This window comes from Chaetomium fimeti, assembly GCF_033439085.1.
Source record: "Chaetomium fimeti strain CBS 168.71 chromosome Unknown B0H64scaffold_1, whole genome shotgun sequence".
NCBI classification, from domain to species: Eukaryota; Fungi; Ascomycota; class Sordariomycetes; order Sordariales; family Chaetomiaceae; genus Chaetomium; species Chaetomium fimeti.
Window position 1 is genome coordinate 100,424 of NW_026944329.1, and position 22,342 is coordinate 122,765.

General features: G+C 57.0%; 6 protein-coding genes across 6 annotated transcripts; 4 read left to right on the top strand and 2 right to left on the bottom strand.

Annotated features, from left to right (window-relative positions):
- The first annotated feature begins 108 nt into the window (after positions 1 to 108).
- On the top strand, positions 109 to 5,144 carry B0H64DRAFT_379090 (uncharacterized protein). The gene is made up of 2 exons (XM_062802622.1): positions 109 to 4,266; positions 4,325 to 5,144. Exons 1-2 carry the CDS (start codon positions 408 to 410, stop codon positions 4,666 to 4,668), a joined length of 4,203 nt encoding a protein of 1,400 aa, XP_062663274.1. The 5' UTR covers positions 109 to 407; the 3' UTR covers positions 4,669 to 5,144.
- Positions 5,145 to 6,322: 1,178 nt separating this feature from the next.
- Positions 6,323 to 8,821, top strand: B0H64DRAFT_469948 (heterokaryon incompatibility protein-domain-containing protein). Its single transcript, XM_062807809.1, has one exon. It carries the CDS (start codon positions 6,530 to 6,532, stop codon positions 8,654 to 8,656), a length of 2,127 nt encoding a protein of 708 aa, XP_062663275.1. The 5' UTR covers positions 6,323 to 6,529; the 3' UTR covers positions 8,657 to 8,821.
- Positions 8,822 to 8,944: 123 nt separating this feature from the next.
- On the bottom strand, positions 8,945 to 9,774 carry B0H64DRAFT_427961 (uncharacterized protein). Its single transcript, XM_062805822.1, has one exon. It carries the CDS (start codon positions 9,567 to 9,569, stop codon positions 9,036 to 9,038), a length of 534 nt encoding a protein of 177 aa, XP_062663276.1. The 5' UTR covers positions 9,570 to 9,774; the 3' UTR covers positions 8,945 to 9,035.
- On the bottom strand, positions 9,753 to 13,457 carry B0H64DRAFT_379096 (uncharacterized protein). The gene is made up of 2 exons (XM_062802623.1): positions 12,853 to 13,457; positions 9,753 to 12,792 (listed from the first exon to the last, which is right to left on the bottom strand). Exons 1-2 carry the CDS (start codon positions 13,266 to 13,268, stop codon positions 10,089 to 10,091), a joined length of 3,120 nt encoding a protein of 1,039 aa, XP_062663277.1. The 5' UTR covers positions 13,269 to 13,457; the 3' UTR covers positions 9,753 to 10,088.
- A 1,295-nt stretch (positions 13,458 to 14,752) lies between these two features.
- On the top strand, positions 14,753 to 17,466 carry B0H64DRAFT_379100 (uncharacterized protein). The gene is made up of 5 exons (XM_062802624.1): positions 14,753 to 15,451; positions 15,521 to 15,713; positions 15,776 to 16,072; positions 16,120 to 16,363; positions 16,421 to 17,466. Exons 1-5 carry the CDS (start codon positions 15,131 to 15,133, stop codon positions 17,193 to 17,195), a joined length of 1,830 nt encoding a protein of 609 aa, XP_062663278.1. The 5' UTR covers positions 14,753 to 15,130; the 3' UTR covers positions 17,196 to 17,466.
- A 144-nt stretch (positions 17,467 to 17,610) lies between these two features.
- B0H64DRAFT_379103 (60S ribosomal protein L23) lies at positions 17,611 to 18,823 on the top strand. The gene is made up of 4 exons (XM_062802625.1): positions 17,611 to 17,744; positions 17,970 to 18,017; positions 18,129 to 18,375; positions 18,488 to 18,823. Exons 1-4 carry the CDS (start codon positions 17,731 to 17,733, stop codon positions 18,596 to 18,598), a joined length of 420 nt encoding a protein of 139 aa, XP_062663279.1. The 5' UTR covers positions 17,611 to 17,730; the 3' UTR covers positions 18,599 to 18,823.
- Positions 18,824 to 22,342: the final 3,519 nt, after the last annotated feature.

Here is a 22,342-nt window from a genome sequence, read left to right on the forward strand (position 1 = left end):
GCGTGGCTTATTCGGGAACCTCCAGAAATTGACGTGAGAAGAAATCTAACACGCAAGGAGGGCGATGCACGCTGAGTACTCGGTCTGATATTCACCACTCGCATTGCTATTGTGGCCATCCAACAATACAAATAATCACTACTGAATACTTCATTCATCCCTCCGCCACCCTCTTGTATTTTTTTGGGCATCCAAAGGGCTGCATTCTTCTCTCTGCAAGACGCAAATAAGCGACCAACCTGGCTTTGGGAGCTTTGGCAGCCCATCTGACTTTACCCTGACACGTTGGAAACCAGCCCCAGTATTACTCGCTTTAGTGCGATTCTCTTTTTTCGCCGCAGCCATCCGTCTCTTACACACACACCCACCACCTCGACTACACAACCCTCATCGACATCACCGCCTGGATGCAGCATCCACCTGACGACGGTCGTGCAAGGGGCGCTGGCGATCAAATTGAATTACAACCGCCCTCCATGGACCGCGGCCGCAGCAGCATCCCTCGCGGGCGCGGCGCAAAGAAACGTGCCACGCTTCCGTCTCACTCCCATTCTCACTCTTACTCGTCACATCAGACACTCCCTTTTTCAGACACGGTCGCACCAAGCACTCCTGAGCCTTCCAACATCCCTCCCCCAAACAGGGTGCCATCTACTGCACCGCAGCGAGGGGGTAGACTCGGTGCCCGCCAGGCCAACAACACGCCAACATCCTATCGCGCCTCGTCTCCCGCGACTGACCGGGCTGACCGGGCTGATCGTCCAGTTCGCAGTTCCACATTTCCTTCCTTTTCCTTCGACGTCGAGTCGCCACCGGCAGCAGGCTCTATCATGGCTGCCCACGGCCCTGCGCGGAAGAGGTCAAGGACCTTTGAGGCGTCCTATGAGGGCGCCGCCGATGATGAGGGTCATTCGAAAGGCGGCCATTCTTTGCGGAAGCGTGCCCGTATCGATTACACGCAGGAGATGATTGATGACGACCTCGGTCTGCCTACAGCTAAGAACGACTTGGTCGTCAAACCCGCTGCTACCCCCGGCGCTCGCACCCGCAAGAGGAAAGGCGGCCATGACGACTCCGGCGATGAATCAGAAGACGTCGCCTCAAACCCCAGTAAGCGCCACCGCATCGACAAGTCTCCAGTGCCGCCTCGAATGCCTCTGGCTCGCCGCCGCAACCCATCCAAGAAGTTGTCCGCGGATCTCACACCTTATGTCGACCAACCATCCGACAATGAGGTACAAGATACAATTCTTGTCAGCGTGCCCAACACCGGCCCGACACCCCTGTCGGAGGCATCCGAGAATTCCTCGTTGCAGGATCCCGAGTCGCGTCCGAGCTCTTCAGGTGAGAGCGACGCTGCCCGCGTTCAAGTGCAGCCGCCGACGCCCCCGGCACAGCCGTCCCAGCCAATCGAGGACGCCATGTCTATCGTGGCGGAAGGTGACGAGGCGATTGAGGATGCCATCGTCCCCGATCATTCTTACGACCAACCTCAGCCTCAGCTCTCCCCGACCCCTCTTTCACTCGTAACTGGTAGGGAGGCCGAGAAAGCAGAGCCGACTACTGAAAATGAGGCGATCAAGTCAGACGACTTTGAGTCCGCCGTTATGCAAGACCGCGAGACCGCCCTTCCAGAACCCCTCGACGGCCAAATCAACGAGGCTGGCCGTGAGGAGCAGAGCTCGCCCCAACAATCACCCAAACGGGATGGGACGTCCCCGGAAGCATCAACAACGAAACTTGAAATCCCAAAGCTCGGTCAGGTCCTCGCCCTTACATCAAGAGTGACCTCCGCGGCGCCTCAGGCTTCGCAAGCGGTGGCACCTGCGCTCCCCGTTTCTCTCCCAGCGTTACTCCTGGGGTCAAAGCCGACAGGACCTGCAAGGGTCAAGGCGCTAGAGCCCATTTACGGTGCCGAAGTTCCATTCGCATCTCATCTGAAGCTGACACCATATGAAAAAGAGGATATTCCTCTCCCGGGCCCGTACACGGAGTGGGTGCACCCAGTCCAAACTGTCAAGGGGGAGCCTACCCCTCTCGCAACCCCTACGCCTGTTCCCTCCCCTCTGGAGAGGAAGCCTACCGGCACTGAATGGAACCCAAACCGCCCTTTGAAGTACAGCGAGTTCATTGTTCTTTACAGCAAGGAAACAAAACGGAGACAAGAGAAGGGGGAAAAACCCATCTCAATGCGGGCATTTAATAACGAATGCGCTCGCCGGTACAAGTCCGCCCACGCCCAAACATCTGCCTCACCTACCTCGATATCAACTCCAGAATCCACAGCTAGTTCCACGGTCGTGGCCAGGACACCGACACTCATGACCACCGCTTCCGTTGAGGAACCAGCCCTTCGAGACTCACAGCCGGTTGAATCTCGCCCTCCCACCGCGGCCCCCTCGCCCGCTCCTGTTGATGACGCCATGGGCCAGGATGACGTACCGGAGGACGAACAAGATGCAGACGAGCCGATGGATGATCAGGTCAAGGCGGACAGCCCTGGCGAGCCCGTGGAGGTGACGCGGAATCCGCACACGCAATACCTATTCCCCAAGATTCGCGATTCCAACGATTTCGCCGAGGCGTTTGAGGGGTGGCAAGGCTTCTCCAATGAGCGCCTCTACGAGACCGTCGCTGCAGCGGTGGAAACCTTGCACACGTACCAGCAGGAATACAATGAGCTCAAGAAGCTCTTGGACGACGAAGATAATGCGAAGCGCCGCCGGGCCCACGACAAGACCGTCATTAACTGGGAGAATCGCCAAAAGGCAGACGAACCACTACCCCCTCGGCGCCATTTCGACGACCCGGTCAAAGGCCCGGCCCCATTTGAGGTACGCGGAATACGCGCTCCTCGCCCCTACGTCGACGACCCCCTGCTGGAGCAGCAGAAGGAGGAGGACCGTGTCATGGCCCACGCGTACGGCTTCAAGCTCAACACCCACCCTACCCAGGTTGGCCGGCAGAACCCGGAGGAGCAGCGGTGGGAGATGCCCGAGAACCGACTGCGAAAGAGGACGGAAAAGGGGGCAGAGCTTGCCGAGGAGAACGTCGTCGAAGGGAAGCGAACCAGGAAGCCGCGCCACGTCTCGGACCAGAGCCAGGATCCGAGCCGGGCCGGCACACCGACAGGTATTGCTGTGTTTGGTCCCGGGCGCCGCCAAAGAAGAAAGCCCGCCGCCGCCACTGGGGACGACTTGGACGGGCTGGAGCAAGGCCATTTCGCCGAGAGCTTTTCGGAATCCCCCCGAAAAGGGCGCGCTGCACGTGCACGCGCCGCCGTGCTACTAGATGAACGAGACCAGATCGCCCCAGGCGCCGGAGCGGACGGCAACCGGACAGAAGACGAGGAACGGGATGCGGAGAAGCCCAAGGCCACGCGCAGGCGCGGCAGGGGTGCACTGTCTGTGCCGGAGCCACCAACGTCGGTACCTGTTGGGTTCGGCGGCGAGGCTGGCAAGCCGAAACGCGCCCGTAACGGGAAAGGGTTGCAGCCAAGCCACCAAGCCGGCGGCGAGATGGTCAGCTCGTCCTTCTACAGCAACGCCTCGACGCAGCCCGATTCGAGGCCGTCGACCTCGTCGTCCAACGGCACGGCCCACACGGCCGAGACGACCGAGTCGACATACTCGCTGCGGGAGAAGCGGAAGCGCAACTTTGCGCTCGAGAATGACCCGGAGCTGGAAACCCGCGCCCAGCGGCGGAACCGGGGCGCGGCTGTTCAAAAGCCGAACGGTGCCGCGACCGTGCCGAAGAAACGGGGGCCGAGGAAGAAGGAACCGGTCGCCCAAGCACCACCACCCCCGGCTTCCGTTCCGTCACCTTCTCCACGCCCGGCCAGCCCCCCGCCGCTGCAGCCGCCAGTGGCCACAAAGTTTTACCACAACTTCGTGACCGGCCCCATGGTGGTGGATGCGGGCAACGGTTCCCAACCCGCGGCCACACAGGCGGGTCCGTACATGCACACGTTCAACGCGGCACCCGCATTCGTCGCCGGCACCCACCCCCCGCCACCTCCTCCCCCGTTGGTGAAGAAGCCCATCACCAAAATCAAGCTGACCAACCACGGGGCTTCTTCGTCGGCTCCCTCGCGGGCATCGACGCCGTCCAACGGGGCGTCTGGCGCCAAGCCAAAGCGACCGCGTGGCAAAAAGGCTGCTGCGGCGAACGAGGCTCAGCTGGGCGCGGCGGCAAACGGGGACGGCGACCTCGACAAGCCGTACGCGGAGATGACCAAGTCGGAGAAGATGAGCTGGTCCATGAGGAGTAAGTCGATACCCTTCCCTCACACTGACAGAGCCAGGCAGCTAACCTTGACACACAGGACGGTGGGCTTCGGGCGAGATGCAAGGGGCCGTGGAGAAGCGGCGCACGACGCTGGCCAACAAGAAGGCCGAGAAGGCGGCGGGCAACCCCAACGCCGACGGCAGCGATCCGAACGGGATGGGCCAGATGACAGACTCTGGGTCTGCGGGGCCGTCGGACCCGACCACGCCGGCCTCGATGCACGGCCAGCCTGGCTCCGGGTTGCTGGCTCTGCCCCAGGGCCCGCCCATGATGCTGCAGCACCCCCAGCCGCACCCGGGGTTCCTGCAGCAGCCGTCGTACCTCTATGCGATGCCGCATGGGCCACCTCCTCCTGGGCCGCCACCGGGACCGATGCCTTGAAAGTTTTAAGACATCACATTTGGGGGGGGCCTGCTGGCAGGCGACAAGATTGGGTTTCAATATGGAAGATGGCGGCGTTGGAAATCGAAGCATTTGCGAAAAGTTGGGCAGTTTATCATGATCTTTTTTGTTGCGCAGGGGACGGGTTGTGGCTGTATACAGAGTGATTGCGTTGTTTTCTTTTTGCTTTTCTTTTTCTTTTTCTCGTTTTTCTTCTCTGGACTGGACATTTTCCCCTGGCCGAGAAAAAGCAGGCCGCATGGTTCTTTGTATGCTAGGATAGCATGGCACTCTGGGCATTGGGACGGAGCATGTCTTCTGCATTTGCATGGCGCTCACGGTGCATGGTTAGATTGCGGACATTGGGAATATGAGTTTGGCGTGGTTCGTTTGCATTTACGCACGTACTTAATACCTACTTAGTATTGCTGCTGGGTATCGCGAAGGGCATAGGAATACAACATTGGTCCTTCGAATAACATCATCCTGCGCCTGTATCCGGGCTTGGTGTTGCTATGGCCCCAGACGTAGGCGTTGGGCCTGTGGACCTGGCAGTCCTGGCAGTCCTACAAGCAGTACGAGGTTGCTCTGCATATCTGCATAGGTACCCGTGATGTAAAGTTCAGAGTTGTGGTCACACATAATGTACCGCAACCCCGTTTTCGGTGCGTTTTCGCAGCTGCACGCAGGGTTAAACCCGGACGCCGCCGTGTAACACCACACTCTTATTTGAACGACACTTGGACATCGGACTGGCCAAGTTCTGCAGCTTGACGAACACCCCATGGTTGATTTTGACTGAATTATAAGAGCGAACGAATCTATATTATGAAAATTTGCCGTAGAAAACCGTTTCACCCCCTCAATTATCCATTGCCGAGGTTGTTCAGAGGGTTGCGGAAACCATCAAGGCGGAATAACAATGTCTTTGTCTCCTGCAGAGCTGGGCCACAAGCCAATCAAGTCAGAGAAGGGAGTTACTCGAGTCGGGACTCGATATTGATGTTCACGGGTTCAATATTCACAGGCTCCCCACCGTTGTTCCGAGTTCATGCTCCAGGGGGGAGGGGGAGAGGGAGGGAAGAGGTGGCAATGTCGCAATGCCCGAGCCAACTCCGAGGGGTGATTGAATGTTGACGCTGCAGACTGAACGGTTTCTCGATTGGCAGGTTGGGCATCGTTTTCTCACTCGCTGTTCGGACATTAGTCTCGTTGTTAAGGCACAGCTTACAAGGGTAAACAAAGTGTGATCAACAGTCGCCCCATGGCCAACATCATCATGGTTGACCACGCCAGATGATGGACCACGTCGACCACCCACCAGTTCACGACAGCGACTCAGGGAGCAACAGTTCGTGAAGCTGCAGTCTTGGCTTCGTGAGCGGGGCCTCGGAGCCTGACTGCACCCGACGGGACTCGAGGGCATTCAAATTCAGGGGCCGGAGTCCCCATGCTCGCCCCTGATTGGACCACCTGTTGGGCTCCCAGTCGTTCCAACAAACCGCCGCCACCTGGACTCGCCCTGGAAACGCGACGGGTGACACTAAGAAGGCATGCATGGTCTCATAGGTGATAAAGTTAAAAGAAAGGGTTTCAAGTAAATTGATAAATTAACCTGCAAACTCTCTCCCATTTTTCAACAACCTTGGTCTCTCCCACAAGAACGAAAATCAACTGTTTTCTTCTTTTCTCCACTCACGTTACACACACTCACCGCATACCATTTATTTACTTACACACCGCATTACACACACCGCAGTACACAGACCGCATTACACACACCACAGAACCCATTGAGGACATACACCACACACAACACAACGCAGTTACACACATCACACACCACACACCACCTTTCGCAATGAGACTGCTCAATGTTTCAACACGAGAGGTGGAAGAATTCCACGGAACTGACATCCCCGAATATGCAATCCTCTCGCATACATGGGGGACCGAAGAGATGACGCTTCATGACATGGAAGCCATCGCGAGATATCGTCGATCACAACAAGAACCTCCAGTAGATATGATGCCGCGCAATGCCGACACCCCAGACGCCATGAAGTTGATGCTACTCTCGACCATGTTGATGGCCTTTCGCGGAGACCGAGCCCGCGCGAATCGGGGTCCACCCCTTCCGGCCCTCACAAACGGTTACGAAAGCGACGACTCCGACACGAGGAGTCAAAAAGGCAGCGTGGTACCCTCGGTAACACTCCATCCCTTCGAGCACAAGGCCGGTTACGCCAAGGTTGCCTACGCGTGCGGCCAAGCAGAGAAGGACGGATATCGATATGTCTGGGTGGACACCTGCTGCATCGACAAGCGGAGCAGCGCGGAGGTTTCCGAGGCGGTGAACTCCATGTTCGGCTGGTACCAACGAGCAGCGGTGTGCTATGCATTCCTCGAGGACGTTCACTTCGACGACTACACAGAGGCCTACATGACATGGAAAGACCACTTCACCAACAGCCGGTGGTTCACTCGGGGCTGGACACTCCAAGAACTGCTGGCTCCGCGGAAGGTGGTGTTCTACGCCAGGGGATGGAGGCTACTTGGGACAAAATCTTCGCTCGTCAAGCACGTGGCCAAGATTACCGGGGTGGATGAGCTGACTCTCCTCGAGCCAAAACTCATCCAGAACGCCAGCGTGGCCCAGCGCATGTCCTGGGCCGCGAACCGGACCACCACCAAGCCCGAGGATCTCACCTACTCCCTCCTGGGCCTTTTCGGCGTCAACATGCCCATCATCTACGGCGAGGGCGACAAGGCGTTCCTCCGACTGCAAGAAGAGATCATCAAGCGATCCGACGACCACACCATCTTCGCCTGGGGCACCCTCGGCGACTCACAAGCCCACGCGGCCAACTACCAAACCCACCCCCCGGACCTCGACGAAATCGACTACGACGACCTAGCCGGCACGACCGGCATCCTGGCCGCCTCCCCGAAAGACTTCGCCGGCATGGCGCACGTCGTCGCCTCGCCCCCCGCACCACACCAGCAAACCACCGACTACGCCCTGACCAACAAAGGCCTGCACATCACCCTCGACCTGACCCGCACGGGCAGCGGCTACGGCACGGGCACCCACCTCGCCGTGCTGCACTGCCACGCCGAGCACGACCCCACATCCCGCCTCGCCCTGCTCCTCACGGAGACCTCCACGCCCAACATCTTCCTGCGCACGCGCTCGCGCGCCCCCACCACCGTGTCGGCGCCCGACCGCGCCGCCGCAAAACCCCGCCGCGTGTACGTCCCCAACACGGCGGCGCCGGATACACCGCGGCCGGGGGCGTCGTCGTCGGCGCGCCTCGCGGACGAGGTTGTCTTTGTGCGCGCGCCGGACCTGGTGGCGCCGGGGTATGATGTGCTGGATGTGCGCGGGGCGAGGGCGCAGTGGAATGGGGAGTTTCGGAGTCTGAGGTTGGGGGGGGTGGATTATGGTGCTGGGAAGAAGGAAGGGGGGGGGTTGTTTCAGCTGGCGGTGGTGACGTTTTGGAATCGGCATCTGAAGTGTGGGTTTGTGGTGCGGATTCTGGTGGAGGGGGTGTCGAGGGCCGTGTTTGTCGATTTGTTGCAGGGGGTGCGGGCGGATGGGGGCGCGGAGGGGGATGGGAAGGGGTTGGTGGAGGCGGCGAGGAGGGCGTGGGAGAACCCCGGGACCGTGGAGGTTAGTGTGCCCGTGCGGGGGGAGGATAGGGTGGCCAAGAGGAGGATACGGGTGCAGGTGATGACGCCCGGGGAACAGGAGGGGGAGGAGCGAGGTCGGCAGGGCGGTGCCAGTGCCTGGACATATCGTGCGGGACACGAGGTCATGGTGTCGGGGAGCGTCACTTTCACTGAGAAATGGGAGAGGGACTATCAGCGGACTGTCAATGCCAAGGTGGAGCGCAAGAAGAAGGGGGCCATCGAGCTGAACATGTCGTCCATGCTGTGGCAGGCTGCTCCGGTCATGGGGGGAGAGGACCTTGACCAGCCGTCCTAGTCATCATTCACATCTTTCCGGAGCCTGGGTAGGCGCCGGTGTACTTTAACCAGTTTCTTATGTTTATATCAGTTTCTTATATTTGTTATTACCAAGTTCGATGTCAATAATATCAACACCGTTACATAGCATCACAACAGCCGTGGCCAGTGGCCAGTACAACCCATTCCGAGGCCGGTTTCTTTGAGCACTCCATGTCCAACGTACAGGTACTGTGGTCTCAATCACCAACCCGACCGCGTGGCTACCGAGCGACGCAATCTCAAAGTTAATTTCATCATATTTCCCGTCAGTCTATGCTATCAACATCCTCACCCAGCGCCAACATCTCCCATTGTACCATGACGTGTCCCTCCTCTAATTACCCCTCTCAAGCCAATCAAATCAGAAACCGAAGCTCCGAGACCCGTGCTGGTTGCTTTTTGTCCACCACCAACTTAGGCCGGACAATGACGCGACCGTCATCGGTATCCAAGAGAGGCTCAAGGACCCCGGTAGTCTTGAGGGCAGTGACAACGTCAGCGGCCCAGTGGTGGGAATGGCGAGGCGGCACGTCTGGGTCGATTTGTTTCAGTTTATCACCCCACTGCTTCGGGGGCGCGGGGATACCCTCGCAGACCTCCTTAACCGACGCCTCGCGCCGCACCCAACCAATGTGCTCCATGGTCTGCCCGGTCGAGGACTCGAACGGGTGGCAGCACTTATCAAAATCATAACGCATTCCATTGTACAGGTCGCCGTCGACTCGGAATAGGTGGCCCCAGGACGAGAACCGTTGTTCCGGATCGGTTTCCACGCAGATGGCGTGATGGGTCTCCTTGGTGCATAGATAGGTGACCAGGTAAACACGGTAGTGGGTTCGCTCCGAAGGTGCACCATCGCGGTTGACCATCTCCCATTCGGAGTCAGCCATGTTATGGGTGTTGCTGGAGATGTAGCTGCTGCTGTTTGAGTTGGTACTAGTGGTTGAGGTTACCTAGGTACTAGAGCTGTCGGTCGATGGAGTTGGTGTCAAGATGAGGGGAAGAGCGTGTTGGATTCGACTTCAAATATGGAATTGTCTTCAGGAGGACAAATCTTGCTACAAATTGACGAGTAAAGGAACATGTTCTTTGGCGGTGTAATGTGTGGTTAGGGATGCGTTTACATCTGTTCCAATATTTGGTCCACAAAGAGCTGAGAGAGTGTTAGAAAGGAAACCGTGACCCTGAACCCACCGATGTCGAACCGGACGACAATACACACAAAGATAGCCGGGAACCAGGAGGTGAACGAAATACATCTATCAGCGGCCACTCAAACCGGGGATGGGAGTCTGGGGAGTATGGATGCAGGAACAACAAATGTTAATTAACCGCCACGCAAAGTGGCATCACAAATTGACGTAACGTCGGAGAAGGGTGATGGGCACGATGCTAGCTACCTAGGTAATTCAACACAGCCTCATCATGATACGCCGGTCCATCAGTGCGCTCCGCCACTGGACGGCCCCGACAAAGAAGGGAGGGGATCTATCTCCCGGCTTTCTATCTATAGGAGCTGGGTCCATTGCGAGATGGAAAGGAGCGTAATCGTCCGCAGGGCGGAACGGGGCGGGTTCGGGTTTTGCCCCGACGAGGTATCCCCATGAGGTGCCGATGATACGCGAAATTATATTGTTATGTGCAGGCTTCGGCTCCTCCATCAGCTTCAAGAGCACCTGGACATTAGGCGGGTCCAGTTGTTGAATCAGGGCCCGCAGGGAGATTGCATGCGTCGGATGGCCCTCGGAGTATTCCAAGCCGCCCTTCACCTTCTTGCGAGCGAGGAGGGCGAAGCAGTTGAAATCTGCGCCTGCTTCGATGAAGTACTGGATGACCTCGCACTCGGCACGCAGGTCCAAGGAAAGCGGGCGGTTTATCACCCCGCAGGCAAAACGGGTGCAGACCAGGTGCCAGACCGTATGTTCGACACGCGCCGACGTGCCAGGCCTGTCCACCTCCACCAGGTGGTCTGGGCGTGCGCCAGCGGCCAAGAGAGACTTCACCAGGGCCGGTTCTCTACCACACGCAGCAGAAAAGAGCAGGGACATTCCCCCCTGCGGCTGGAGCAGGCTGGGGTTGCCGGTGACTTTTCGCTCGACATAACCCGTGAAGCCGGCCGAGGCCATGAAGTGAATGAATGAGACACCCCCCCCATCCCCACCAAGCATGCTACTATCCAGGTGCTGAGAGATGCCTCCGTCACCATATTGCTTGTACTGCCCCATGGCTCGATCATAGCCATCCAGGATATAGTCAAGGTTTCCATTCTCTTGAAATTCAACCCGGATCTGTGTCAAAAAGTCCCGGTATTCCTGCAGGAAATGCCAGTGGCGTTCCAACCTTGCGAAGTGGAGCTCGGCCAGAAAAAGACGGGCATAAGTCGACACATCGGTATAGTTGGGAAACCTCGTGGCAAATTCTTGGATGGCTGGGCTTTGCGCAACAAAATCGTGGACGGTACGGTGAAAGAACGCGACCCGCCCCTGGTAGAAAGGATGATTCGCATAAGTCTCAATCTGGAGCAGACCCTTTGTGAAGCCCTCGACTTGACATCTTGCTTGGAGATGCCTTTCTTCGATTTCCTCGTCCGTGTATGGTTTGATTTCGCGGTTAGTCGGAAACTCCGGCTCATCCAAATCCCTCAGCCATGTCATGCTCAGCGCGTTCAGCGGGAGCATAAGTGAGCGACACTCGGCAACCAGAAGGAGCATCCTGAAGGCCATGGCCCGATCGGCGTCCTCGATGGACATGAACAACTTCTCGTACAGCTTGTTAAATTCTCTCGGAAGGTATTCCAATTGTTGTTCGAGGGAATCAATGGGATCGTGGCGCCCGGCAGCGTTAAGAAGGGCCCGAACCGCGAGGGATGCCCACAAGAACACCCCGTCAGAGGCGTCGGCGACATTCTCGATTAGGCCCGCATAGCAGTCCCGGATCTCCGGGCGCTGCTTGAAACACCTATCGTTCTCAAACATTTCGCGCGCCGCGAGGACGATATCAGACCTCGTAAACTCGTGCAGACGGATGCGCAGTTCGTCTGAGAAGGTGTCATCGAATTGCCGGTGCGGGCGGGAACTGGCCAGGATCTTGATGTCGTCTTGGGCGGCCCAGACGCTCAGAGAATCGGCCAAGAGCTGATGCTCCCTCTCATGGACGCCGTCTCCGCCGTACTCGTCGAGTCCGTCGATGAAGATGCAGAATCGATACCCGGGCGGTGGCGACTTGGTCACCAGGTCTTCAAATGCTTTGCGGATACTACGGGGATCAACGAAGAGCTCGTCGAGGGACCCTTCGATTCTGGATTGGGAGAAGTTCCTGTGTGCTTCGGGGAAGACGTCTCGTATCAGCTCCGGGCACTTGATGAGAATCTCAAAGAGGACGGCGCGGTAGAAGCCTTCTAACGAACGCTGCAGCTCGTCGCCGGATAGCCAGAAGAAGAAATGGGCAGAGACGAGTTGTTTCTCGCCGGCCCACTTCTCCAGCTCCTCCTTGGTCTTCTCGTTTTCCAACAGGAGCTTCATCATGGTCGATTTTCCGGACCCTGCCTTGCCTGAGATGTGGAATACGCCGTTGCCGTTTCTCAACCAGTGCAGAAAGCGGGACGCCGCCGCGCGTCTTGCGCGGGTTGCCCGATCTTTCACCTGGTCCCTATCCTTTCCCCCCTTATTCTCCGAATCCTCCGAGCCATAGGTCGCAGAGCCCAGGATCCACTCAAACGTGTTACCGCTGGCTTCAGCCACGTCGTGTTTCCGCCGATACAAAGACGGGGAAAACAATTGCCTGAGAACCCTAATCTCAGGCGAGGGCACGGTATTGCTCCTCAGCAGGTCGTCAATCTTTTCCAGTGCCGCGCGCAGCAGTTGCAAGTGGTCACTGGCGGCGGAGTCACGCTCCCGGTCCCCGTCCTCCGCGCTTTGACAAGCACCGCCGCCGCCGCTGGAGCGTTCGAACGCCGGGGGTGGGTCTGTCTGCTGCTGCAGGAGGACGTCCTTGACAGCCTTCAAGACGTCGTCTCGGAAAACTTGCATCTGTTTCGTCGTCGGATGGGACGACTGTTTCTGGATCTGCGATTGGAAGTCGGACAACTGGATCTGAATGGATAGCTGCCGTTCGCTGGGAATCAAGGCTTTAATATGAAAGAGTAGTCGGATGATGGTATGGTAAAAGACCTACTTGAGGATGGAAACCAAATGAATCATAAGCTCGGAGCGATATTTGGTCAGCCGCTCTTCCAGGTCTGCCACGTCGCCTTTCTTCCGCATGGAACGGAGAGCCAGCTTCATGGCCTCCCAGGACGAGCCTCCGGGTCTTGTTCTCAGCGTCCCTAGGAGGTCGGACAACCTCCCCGCTACCTCTTGGCATCTTTTGGCAAGATCCTCCAACGCGATCTCATGCGCCGACTTGCCCGAGGGCCGCCGAGCCAGCGCCTTCACGACGGCGTGAAAGTCGTTTAGGACAATGGTGATGTCTGTGTTCCTCGTGAGACTGCCCGATTTGAGTACCTCCAGGGTCCCAGTCACGATCTTGTGGCCGAAGTCGATAAAAGTCAGAATGCTGGCCGCGAAGCCGACCGCGCTGATAGGGTCCATGCCGCCGGTCGGCTCGGTGTCTGCTGTGCTGAAACAAACGGGCTGCCGGGATAGCTTTGAAGTTGAGTAGTAGCGAGCTGGATCGGAGGGATCGTCTTGTCAAGGCTCTAGGTCGGCGACGGATGGCTGTACGTATGGTTTGGGGAGGATTAAAGAGTGAAAAGGAGGTTGACGCGGGGCCTCAGGACGCGGCCGCGTGCCGATAAGTGTTGCTGATTAGCGCCAGCAAATCACACTTCGGGCAGGTCGTCCTGTATCGATGGCGCCGCGGCCGCCAGCCGAATCGGTATCGGGATACGGGGACTCTGGTTGGGCGCAACCATAAAGGGAAAATACAGGGTTTCCGGAGATGTCCAAAAACTGGTCCCCAAGGTAAGGTACCTGGTTATGTACATACGTCTTGGTAATCAGAACATACTTGTTACGGGGCTACGTAAGCTCCTTCAGGACAGAACCTATCTCGACCTCGGATACGCCGGCGGTCTACCGAGGCCTCGGTCGTATCAAAGCTTTACTGGAGGCGGGTTAGGAGTTACTCTAGACCCTAAATATAGACTTGGTTAAGCTTGGCTGGGTGAGTACATTATATATAAATGCCATGGTCCGACATAGTCCGTAGGACCTGCTTAACAATGTTGCCCTTCGGGGTACTGCTATAGGACATACATTAACCAGCCGCCGAGCGAGAAGACCGAGACCTGGAGCCCTGTATTCCGCTCTCCATCAGAGACAGAAGTTGCCGTTCGGTGCACAAACCTCCGTACCGCGATTTGGTTGGGAGGGGGGGGTCAACTGTGTATTGACAGTTCAAGAATGGTTGCGCCAGTCAAAAGCTAGGAATCTGGTGATGCGTTGAGCGGCGGTTGGTAAAATCCTTACCGTCGCCAGCCATTTATCGTTTTCTCGCTGTTCAACGCTTTTAATTTCCAACGTTGAATTTCTATAAATGTTGATCCGGGCCGAAACGTCAGAAAGTTCAAACGTTTCGCTTGCTCATCAACCATGAATTGATAGTTGGTCCGTGCATGGAAGAACTGCAAAATGGAAATGCGCCTGAAGCTCCAGGCTCTCGCGCTGTATTTTTAGGGGCCCTTACCCGAAAGTTGTATTTTTACGTGTTGGAAATGGGAGTCGAACATACAACGTCACGGTCACAGGCGAGGTGGAAGTCAATTGAACAAAATGAAATTTCTATCTATCACCTGTCTAGAAGAAGGAAGGAAGATGTGATATATACGTTGAGGAAGTCGCATTGCGGGTTGCGGTCTTGGTAGTGAGCTGCCCGTGAAGTGTTTGAGCTTTCAACGCTTGAACGCGAGATTCAACGTTTGAACCGCGCAACTGTAACTTAACGGTAATTTACGGCCAAACAAGGTGGGGTAACGAGAGAGCCAATAACTGTTGCGAGCGAGCCAACTGTGGTTTCACAGTTCGTTACATACAGATGACGCAACCAAAAGAACTGGCTCACCGCCCGTTAACTAAGCTGTGAGTGTCGATGGGCCCTTTTCTGCCAAGCAGAACCGCTGGAATCTGGAAAGCGGTGAGCCAATTCTTTTGGGAGCGTCTTCCGGACAGTTCGAACTCTCAATCAACAGTTGACCCAACCCCCCAAATCCTGGTACGGCTCCAAGGGGAAGGGCCGGTCCATCGACTGGCCGATTGTGGGGCCTGCCGGTCCGCCGAACGCCGGTCGACTGGCTCGTGTGGTGGGTGCAACGAAAGATGTCATCCCGTCATCCCGGCACCCCCTCGCCCGACCAGCGAACTCCAACCAGCCTTCTCGCGAACCATCCTAGCGGCTTCGAATTATTTCAGACCGGCCCACAACCAAGTAATGTAAACAGATTGTAACTGTGACCATGCCTCCCCAACTTCATCATGAAGACGACGACTCCGCCAAGCCGAAATTCAGCCACCTTCCGCTCAGCACGAGTGGCCCACTGAAATGCGCGCTCAAAGGCACCGTGCTGCTAAACCACTCCTACTTCAACAAGGGGTCCGCCTTCACTAAGAAGGAGCGTCACGATTTCGCGTTGTCAGGTTTGTTGCCGCAGAGTGTCCAGACGCTGGACCAGCAGGTGCAGCGTGCCTACGAGCAGTACTCGGCGCGGCCGGACGATCTTGCCAAGAACACCTTCCTGACGTCCATGAAGGACCAGAATGAGGTGCTGTACTTCAAGGTGCGTCGGTGGTGTTATGTGGGAGGATGCCGGGGAATTGGGAGAGTGCGGGGATTGACACGTGAGTAGCTGCTGCTGGATCATCTCGACGAGATGTTTAGCGTCGTGTACACGCCCACTGAGGGAGACGCCATCCAGAATTATTCGCGGTTGTTTAGGAGACCGCAGGGGGTGTTCTTGAACGTGCACGACATCGACCGGGTGCATCACGATCTGTCGCTGTGGGGGATGTCCGACGACATTGACTATATTGTTGTGACAGGTGCGGCATCAACTTCCTTCTGAGCCTTGACCTTCGCTGCGGGCATGAGCTAACTGAGCTAGACGGCGAAGAGATCCTCGGCATCGGAGACCAGGGATGCGGGGGCATTCTGATATCCGTCGCCAAGCTGGCCCTCATGACCCTCTGCGCCGGCATACACCCGAATCGGGTGTTGCCTGTGGTCTTGGACTGCGGTACGGACAATGAGACACTGTTGAAAGACCCGCTGTACCTCGGCCTCAGAGAGAAGCGGGTCAGGGGCGAGGAGTATGACAGGTTCATTGAAACCTTCGTCAAGTCTGCCCGGGAGCTGTACCCGAGGGCCTTCATACACTTTGAAGACTTCGGCTTTCAGAACGGTGAGGGGGTCTAGAACCTTCAGAGGGCAAAATCTGACTTGGCAAAGCACGGCGGCTCCTCGACAGGTGGCGGCCAGACATCCCCTGCTTCAACGATGACGTCCAAGGAACTGGGTGCGTGACCCTCGCCGCTATATTCGCCGGCCTGCATGTGTCGAAGATGAAGTTGAGTGACCTTCGCATGGTTGTGTTTGGTGGAGGGACGGCCGGTGTCGGTATCGCAGACCAAGTCCGCGACGCCATCGCGACTGAGCGTGGCATCACCAAGGAGGAAGCCGCACGGCAGATATGGTGCGTTCCCTTCCGGTCCGACCTCCTGCGCGCGCTAATGTGACTCCTGTCGGGTAGGCTTGTTGACAAACCGGGGCTTCTGACTGACCAAATCGAGAGGCTTTCGGATGCCCAGAGAACCTACGCCAGGTCAGAAGACTGGACCGATAAGGAGACAAACCTTTTTGGAGTGGTGAAGGAGGTCAAGCCGAATGTGCTGATCGGCACATCCACCGTGCCAAAGTCGTTCACGGAGGAGATCGTGCGCGAGATGGCAGCCCATGTCGACCGACCCATTATCCTGCCGCTCTCCAACCCCACGAAGCTGCATGAAGCGACCCCGGCCGACCTGTTCTCATGGACTGGCGGCAAGGCGCTTGTGGCCACGGGCAGTCCGTTCAAACCCGTCAAGGGCCCTTGGGGCCCGGAAGGCAAAGAGGTGCACATCGAGGTGGCCGAATGCAACAACAGCGTCGTTTTCCCGGGAATAGGACTCGGCAGTGTGCTGTGTCGAGCCAGACTTGTGACGGACAAGATGCTGATTGCCTCAGTCAATGGTGTGGTGGGGCACAGTCCGGCACTGAGAAATGATACGGCGCCGCTGCTGCCGGGTGTTGGTGCGGTGCGCGAGGTGAGCGTCAGAGTTGCGAGGGAGGTGATTCAAGCTGCCGTGGAGGAAGGGGTCGCGACGGAAGAAGGCATCCCAAAAGATGAGAAAGAGCTGGATGAATGGATTATGGAGCAGATGTGGGATCCTGTGTACCGACCGCTCCAGTACGTCGAAGCTCACAGCGCGAGTCGCCAGGCCAAAGGGGAATTGCGCGTCGTCGGCAGTTTGCCCCAGCGCCAATGACTCCACTAAAAAAAGGGACATCGCTGGACGGGCACCCTCTGGCCGAACAAACCCGAACTCGCAAGAAACCTGGAAGGAAATAAATCCAGCAAAAAGAACAAATAGAGGAGAAATTGAATAAAAGAAAGCAAATAAAAGAAAGGGGGATAAAAGAAAAGTAAATGGAGTAAATCTAGTTCCTCTGGGATGCAGGATGGCTTTCGTTTTGTTCCTACAGTCGAGGACTTGAAGTTTCCGTGGTCGACATCTGCACTCTGGAGTTCGGGCTTTTTTGTTCTTGAGGGTGACGGGCTCTTGGGCCGAATTGCTGAGCCCTCACATGCATGCATTTTGGGCCCATTCAGAGGGTTAGGGTAGGTGGGAAGTCGCCTTCCTCAGCAGCAACTCCTCCACGTGACCACTCACAAACTTGGTAGGGTTTCCGGCCCACACCAAAAATTATCGCGAATCGCAGTCAATTTTCCGGTGCCTTTTGCGTTTCCCGAACTTTCGACTCCCCATCGTCAAGTCGCATTTCCGCACCCAGACACTCACAATGGCCAAGCTTTCGTAAGTTTATACCGTCTTGTTGATTTCGTGCCACTCTCACAGCTACCGCCGAATGCCGAACCGCCGCTCTCCAGTGCTGCGAGAAATTTCGCGATGGAGGGGAATTTGTGGGCGAACTGGCAGGAGACTGCGCAAAACCCGGGGAGCGGCGGTTAACTGCGGGTAGCAGCTGTTGAGAAAGCGCCGAAAGGACGCTGAATTTACATTGCTAACTTCTGCCAACAGGCGTGGTGCCCCCGGTGGCAAGGTTAAGATGACCCTGGGTCTCCCAGTGTACGTGCGATCCCATTATCCCAGCCCGAAAACCGACCTCTCGACCGACCGACCCGATCCGAATCAAGAATATGTTGGGAATAACGGAGTTTGTCGCTAACGGGAGGACAGTGGCGCCATCATGAACTGCGCGGATAACTCCGGCGCGCGGAATCTCTACATCATCTCCGTGAAGGGTATCGGTGCCCGTCTCAACAGGCTGCCCGCCGGCGGTGTCGGCGACATGGTGATGGCCACAGTCAAAAAAGGAAAGCCCGAGCTCCGGAAGAAGGTCCACCCCGCCGTCATCGTGCGCCAGGCCAAGCCCTGGAAGCGTTTCGACGGCGTCTTCCTCTACTTCGAGGACAACGCTGGTGTGGTACGTGCTTTGGCGGGTTGCAGGAAAGAGCAGGCCTCTGTTCGTCCGAGGGCTGCTCGACCCTGCCATGCCGTGTGTCCCGTTTTGTGCCACAAGGTCTAACATCCCACAGATTGTCAACCCCAAGGGCGAGATGAAGGGCTCTGCCATCACCGGCCCTGTCGGGAAGGAGGCCGCCGAGCTCTGGCCCCGTATTGCCAGCAACTCTGGTGTTGTGATGTAGGAGCGTTCCTTGCGGGAGCGATGGGTTATTTGGCATGCGGGATTTCGAGGAACGAACGATTCTGTCGACCGAAGATAATCTTCCACCTCGGACGAGGAAGACAGGATGAGGGCCATAAAAGGCTCGGGCTGCATCGGCAGCAGGCTTTGCATTTCTGGCTGCGGCGTGCTAGGGAGTCATACCACTGCATGATATACAGGTCAATTCAGAATCAGTTCTTCGAACTCTGTCTTCCTGGCCTAGAATTTCTTGACGCGCAAACATGCGGCAGAGTTGGACAATGACCAGCAACTGACACCGACCACGGACCGGTGCCCGTAAAAACTCACCACGAACGACATTTCCGATAGCGCTCAGGCCCGACGGTCCTTGGATTCCTGCTCCGCAGCGCTGCGAAGGTCCTGACGCAACAAGAACTCGTCTTCCCGGCCATGTCACCAGCAACCACTCCCCCGAGAGCCTTCCCTGCCCTGCGCTGTGAACGCCATCCTTTCAATCACTTCGGCGGAGCCGAGCGGAATTTGCTTGGCACTGCAAATGCGGCAAGCTCCTGGCCTCAATGCATCTACTCGTACCACTGGAAGTGAGTGCGCGGTTGGAATTGCGACCGCCTGTGTCCCGCAGCAGTGGCCCCACCCTTGCCGTCTTCAGCGGCGTCCATGAGTTTCCCCCAGGGCCCCCAATGTCTCACGCTGCTCATCAGTGCCCCTCCGGCCCGCCAACCCCCCTGCCCAACACGTCAGCCAAGCAGACGGCTTTTGGGGAAGCCATACCACCGGGAGAGTGGGAGCTTGAGCTGAAGGTCCTCCTAGGCGTGGAACTCATTCCGTTATCTTCCTTTCCCGTTTGCTCAATTTGTTCAGTACAATTTTGGTCTTCGGTGGCCCTGTTGAATCGCGAACTAGGTAGACGGTCTCGATTCGCTTTTCTGTTTGACTTCTTCGTACCATCCCTCCTCCCCCCTTTTCGCTCCAGCCCATTCCCCTCGGAGACGGCCAACTCCTGCCCCGCCCTGCCCGTCTCGGTGAGGATCGCCAGACGAAGGCCCCCCAGGCAAGGAAGCGCATCCGCTAGCAGCCCAACGGGTGCTTGACAGGATGCTTGACAGGGTGCTTGGCGGGGTGGCGGGGTGCTTGGCAGTGGTTTTTGACATGGTTCTGCCAAAGGATGCTGCCCAGGGATACTGCACAGGGGTGCTTGGTGGGGTACTTCGGAGGGGTCAACGAATATTGTCTGGACCACGTCGACAGCAGGGACGGGTACGCGCGGCGGCGAGACTGGTCGGGCTTCCATCGCAGAGCTACCCCGCCATGTCCCCGGCAAAGACAGTTCCAGGTTGGTCCCAAAACAGCAACGCAAACGCGGGTGCGGGTGCTTTTCAGATGCTCCGACAAAAAGAATTGGCCTACCGTACCCACCAGAGTTTTTACAGGAGTTGTCCGTCTATCACGATAGGTATCTAATTTGGAAGGAAGCCAGTTTTTTGAGGGGGACAGGTTCTGCCAACAGGTTACCCGAACCGGCGTCCCCGAACCTTCTCCGAGACGTGAAGTTTTCCAGTACCACCGGCAGCCGCAATCTCCAGCGGGGCAGCGTTCTGCCATCACTGCGGGGTGGGGGGTCGAAAAGCCTAGCTAGGCCCGATTAGGCTAAGCAGCGATGTCCGCGCCCGCGTCGCCCGACACGCACGGGACTCAACCCCACCACAAAGCCCATCTCTGACAGCACACCGCCAGCCTCAGTTGAGGCTCATCACCATCCGCGTCTGTGACGAACGAGAGCATGCTCGGCACCGGTGAGTTCGCCGACCCCGCCCAGGCCGACCCGGTTGCCCCGCGAGACCATGACTCCAACAGTGAGTCAACAACGGCCGAACACACCAGACGTACCTGGCGCTCCTGGGACGAAGTGACGAAATACTGTGTAAGCAACTTGTGAGTTGCATTTCCAGTTTGAATCGAACATGGCTTCATGAAGCTGGGATGACGTAAATGATGCCATCCATCGCCAGCTCGGGCGCGAGCAAACCCGGCACGTGCCCGGGCACGACACTCTTGGGAGGGACCGCCCAACGCCCCAAAATGTTGTAAACACAGTAATTAAATGGAGTAATCACTGTGTTTTTAGGCCCAATTAGAATCCCAGCTTCTGTATTCGTACTGTGTAAACCACCAATTTCAGCCCGCGACCATTGAAAGCCAAATTAGGTCACAGGTGATCAATCCCATGAGCTAGCCTCGCCACGACAGAGAGCCGATCCATGTCTTGGCATCCATTCACTTGCACCAATCCAATTCAACTGGAGGGCTGGGTTCAGCCCCGAGAGGCAAAGTTGCAGTCCCTCAGGTTGTCTTGCGGAAAGGGCCCTTGTCCTAATCGGGCTTAGTCACCCCGACCCCTTGCATACACGGGCAGCAGGGACCAGAGCGGTCCTCCCTCTGGCCAAAAAAAGTGAGGCACAAACCGTTTCCACACCTTTCAAGACGACAGCGACCGCCTTTCGCCCTTGTTTTTCTCGCAGCAGGTACTGCGACAGAGAACGAATTGGGTAGCCCATAAATCCTTGATAGTAGGACATTATTATACACTTACAGCGAACAAGTTTGAGTTCGATCTGGCCGAGTTCTTCCTCATTGACAATTTTGTGCCCCTCTATTTATTTTTGGCCAGATGGAGCCCTCCGTCCCAATCGGTGTTCATCAGATCGGCAGGCCCCACAATTGGCCGCTCGATCGGGGAGACCCCTGGTCTTCCGTTTGATCCAGCCTTGTCACACCGCAACACCAAAGATGAGATGCATCAAATATCATGACTTGCATCCGTCCAGCAGACCATACCTAAGGCCGTTCTAGGTTCCCTTCCTTCGATGCTGTTCTTTCTTGGTTCCACTTTTTTACCCCGTGCTCAAGATCATGGAAGCCAACGGTCCGATGCAGACATGTCGCGGTATTTCGCAACTCAGCAAAACAAAACCAAGATCCTGTGACATGGGAAGCAAACGGAAACGGAATGACGATGAAGCGGTTCCGATCTTGCAACCGCAAAAGGGTGGAATAAAACGACAGCACTGTTTATCGTCACACCGCCTCGGAAGTCTTACCCCTCAATCGCGTCGTCAATATTCGACTGCTCGTTCATGGAGGGGTAACCATCAGCGATCCCAAATAATTTCCCGGTCTTTGAAGACAGGTTTCTCTCTGCTTGACATGGGCTCAGGGCCCGACAGCCGGCCCACACGAGCGGCCCCACACGCTAATGCACCACTCTGCGGCCACGGCACTCTGCCGTCCCCCTCCCACTGCCGACCCCCTGTCAAATGGAGGAGTGCACCCGTGTCCGGACGCATGGAGGGATCTCATGTTGACTTCACGTCCTCCACAGATCAACTCCCCATGGCGGTACAGTTGAAGGTTTGAGGGATTGCGCAGTTCGTTCACATCGATCCATAGCGAACCCGGGTGAGATCGATCATTAGGGAGTTATCCCGTTTGTATAATTCTTCTCACAGGAGCCTTTTAGCAGCTCGCAAGCAGCCCAGTGGCTTGGGAGTGACGCAGACGGATGCCTGCTTCGTCGTTTGTCGTTTTCGTTTGAAGTGCCTTGCGTGCGCGCCCTGGTTCTCGGCTATTGGTGTGCTCTGTCATGTAATTCGACGGCGGTGAGCTTCTCTTCAACATGATAACCCTGTCAGCTGTCACTTCTTGCAGGTTCCTTTGCACATCTGTTCGTGGCAAGACTGAGCCG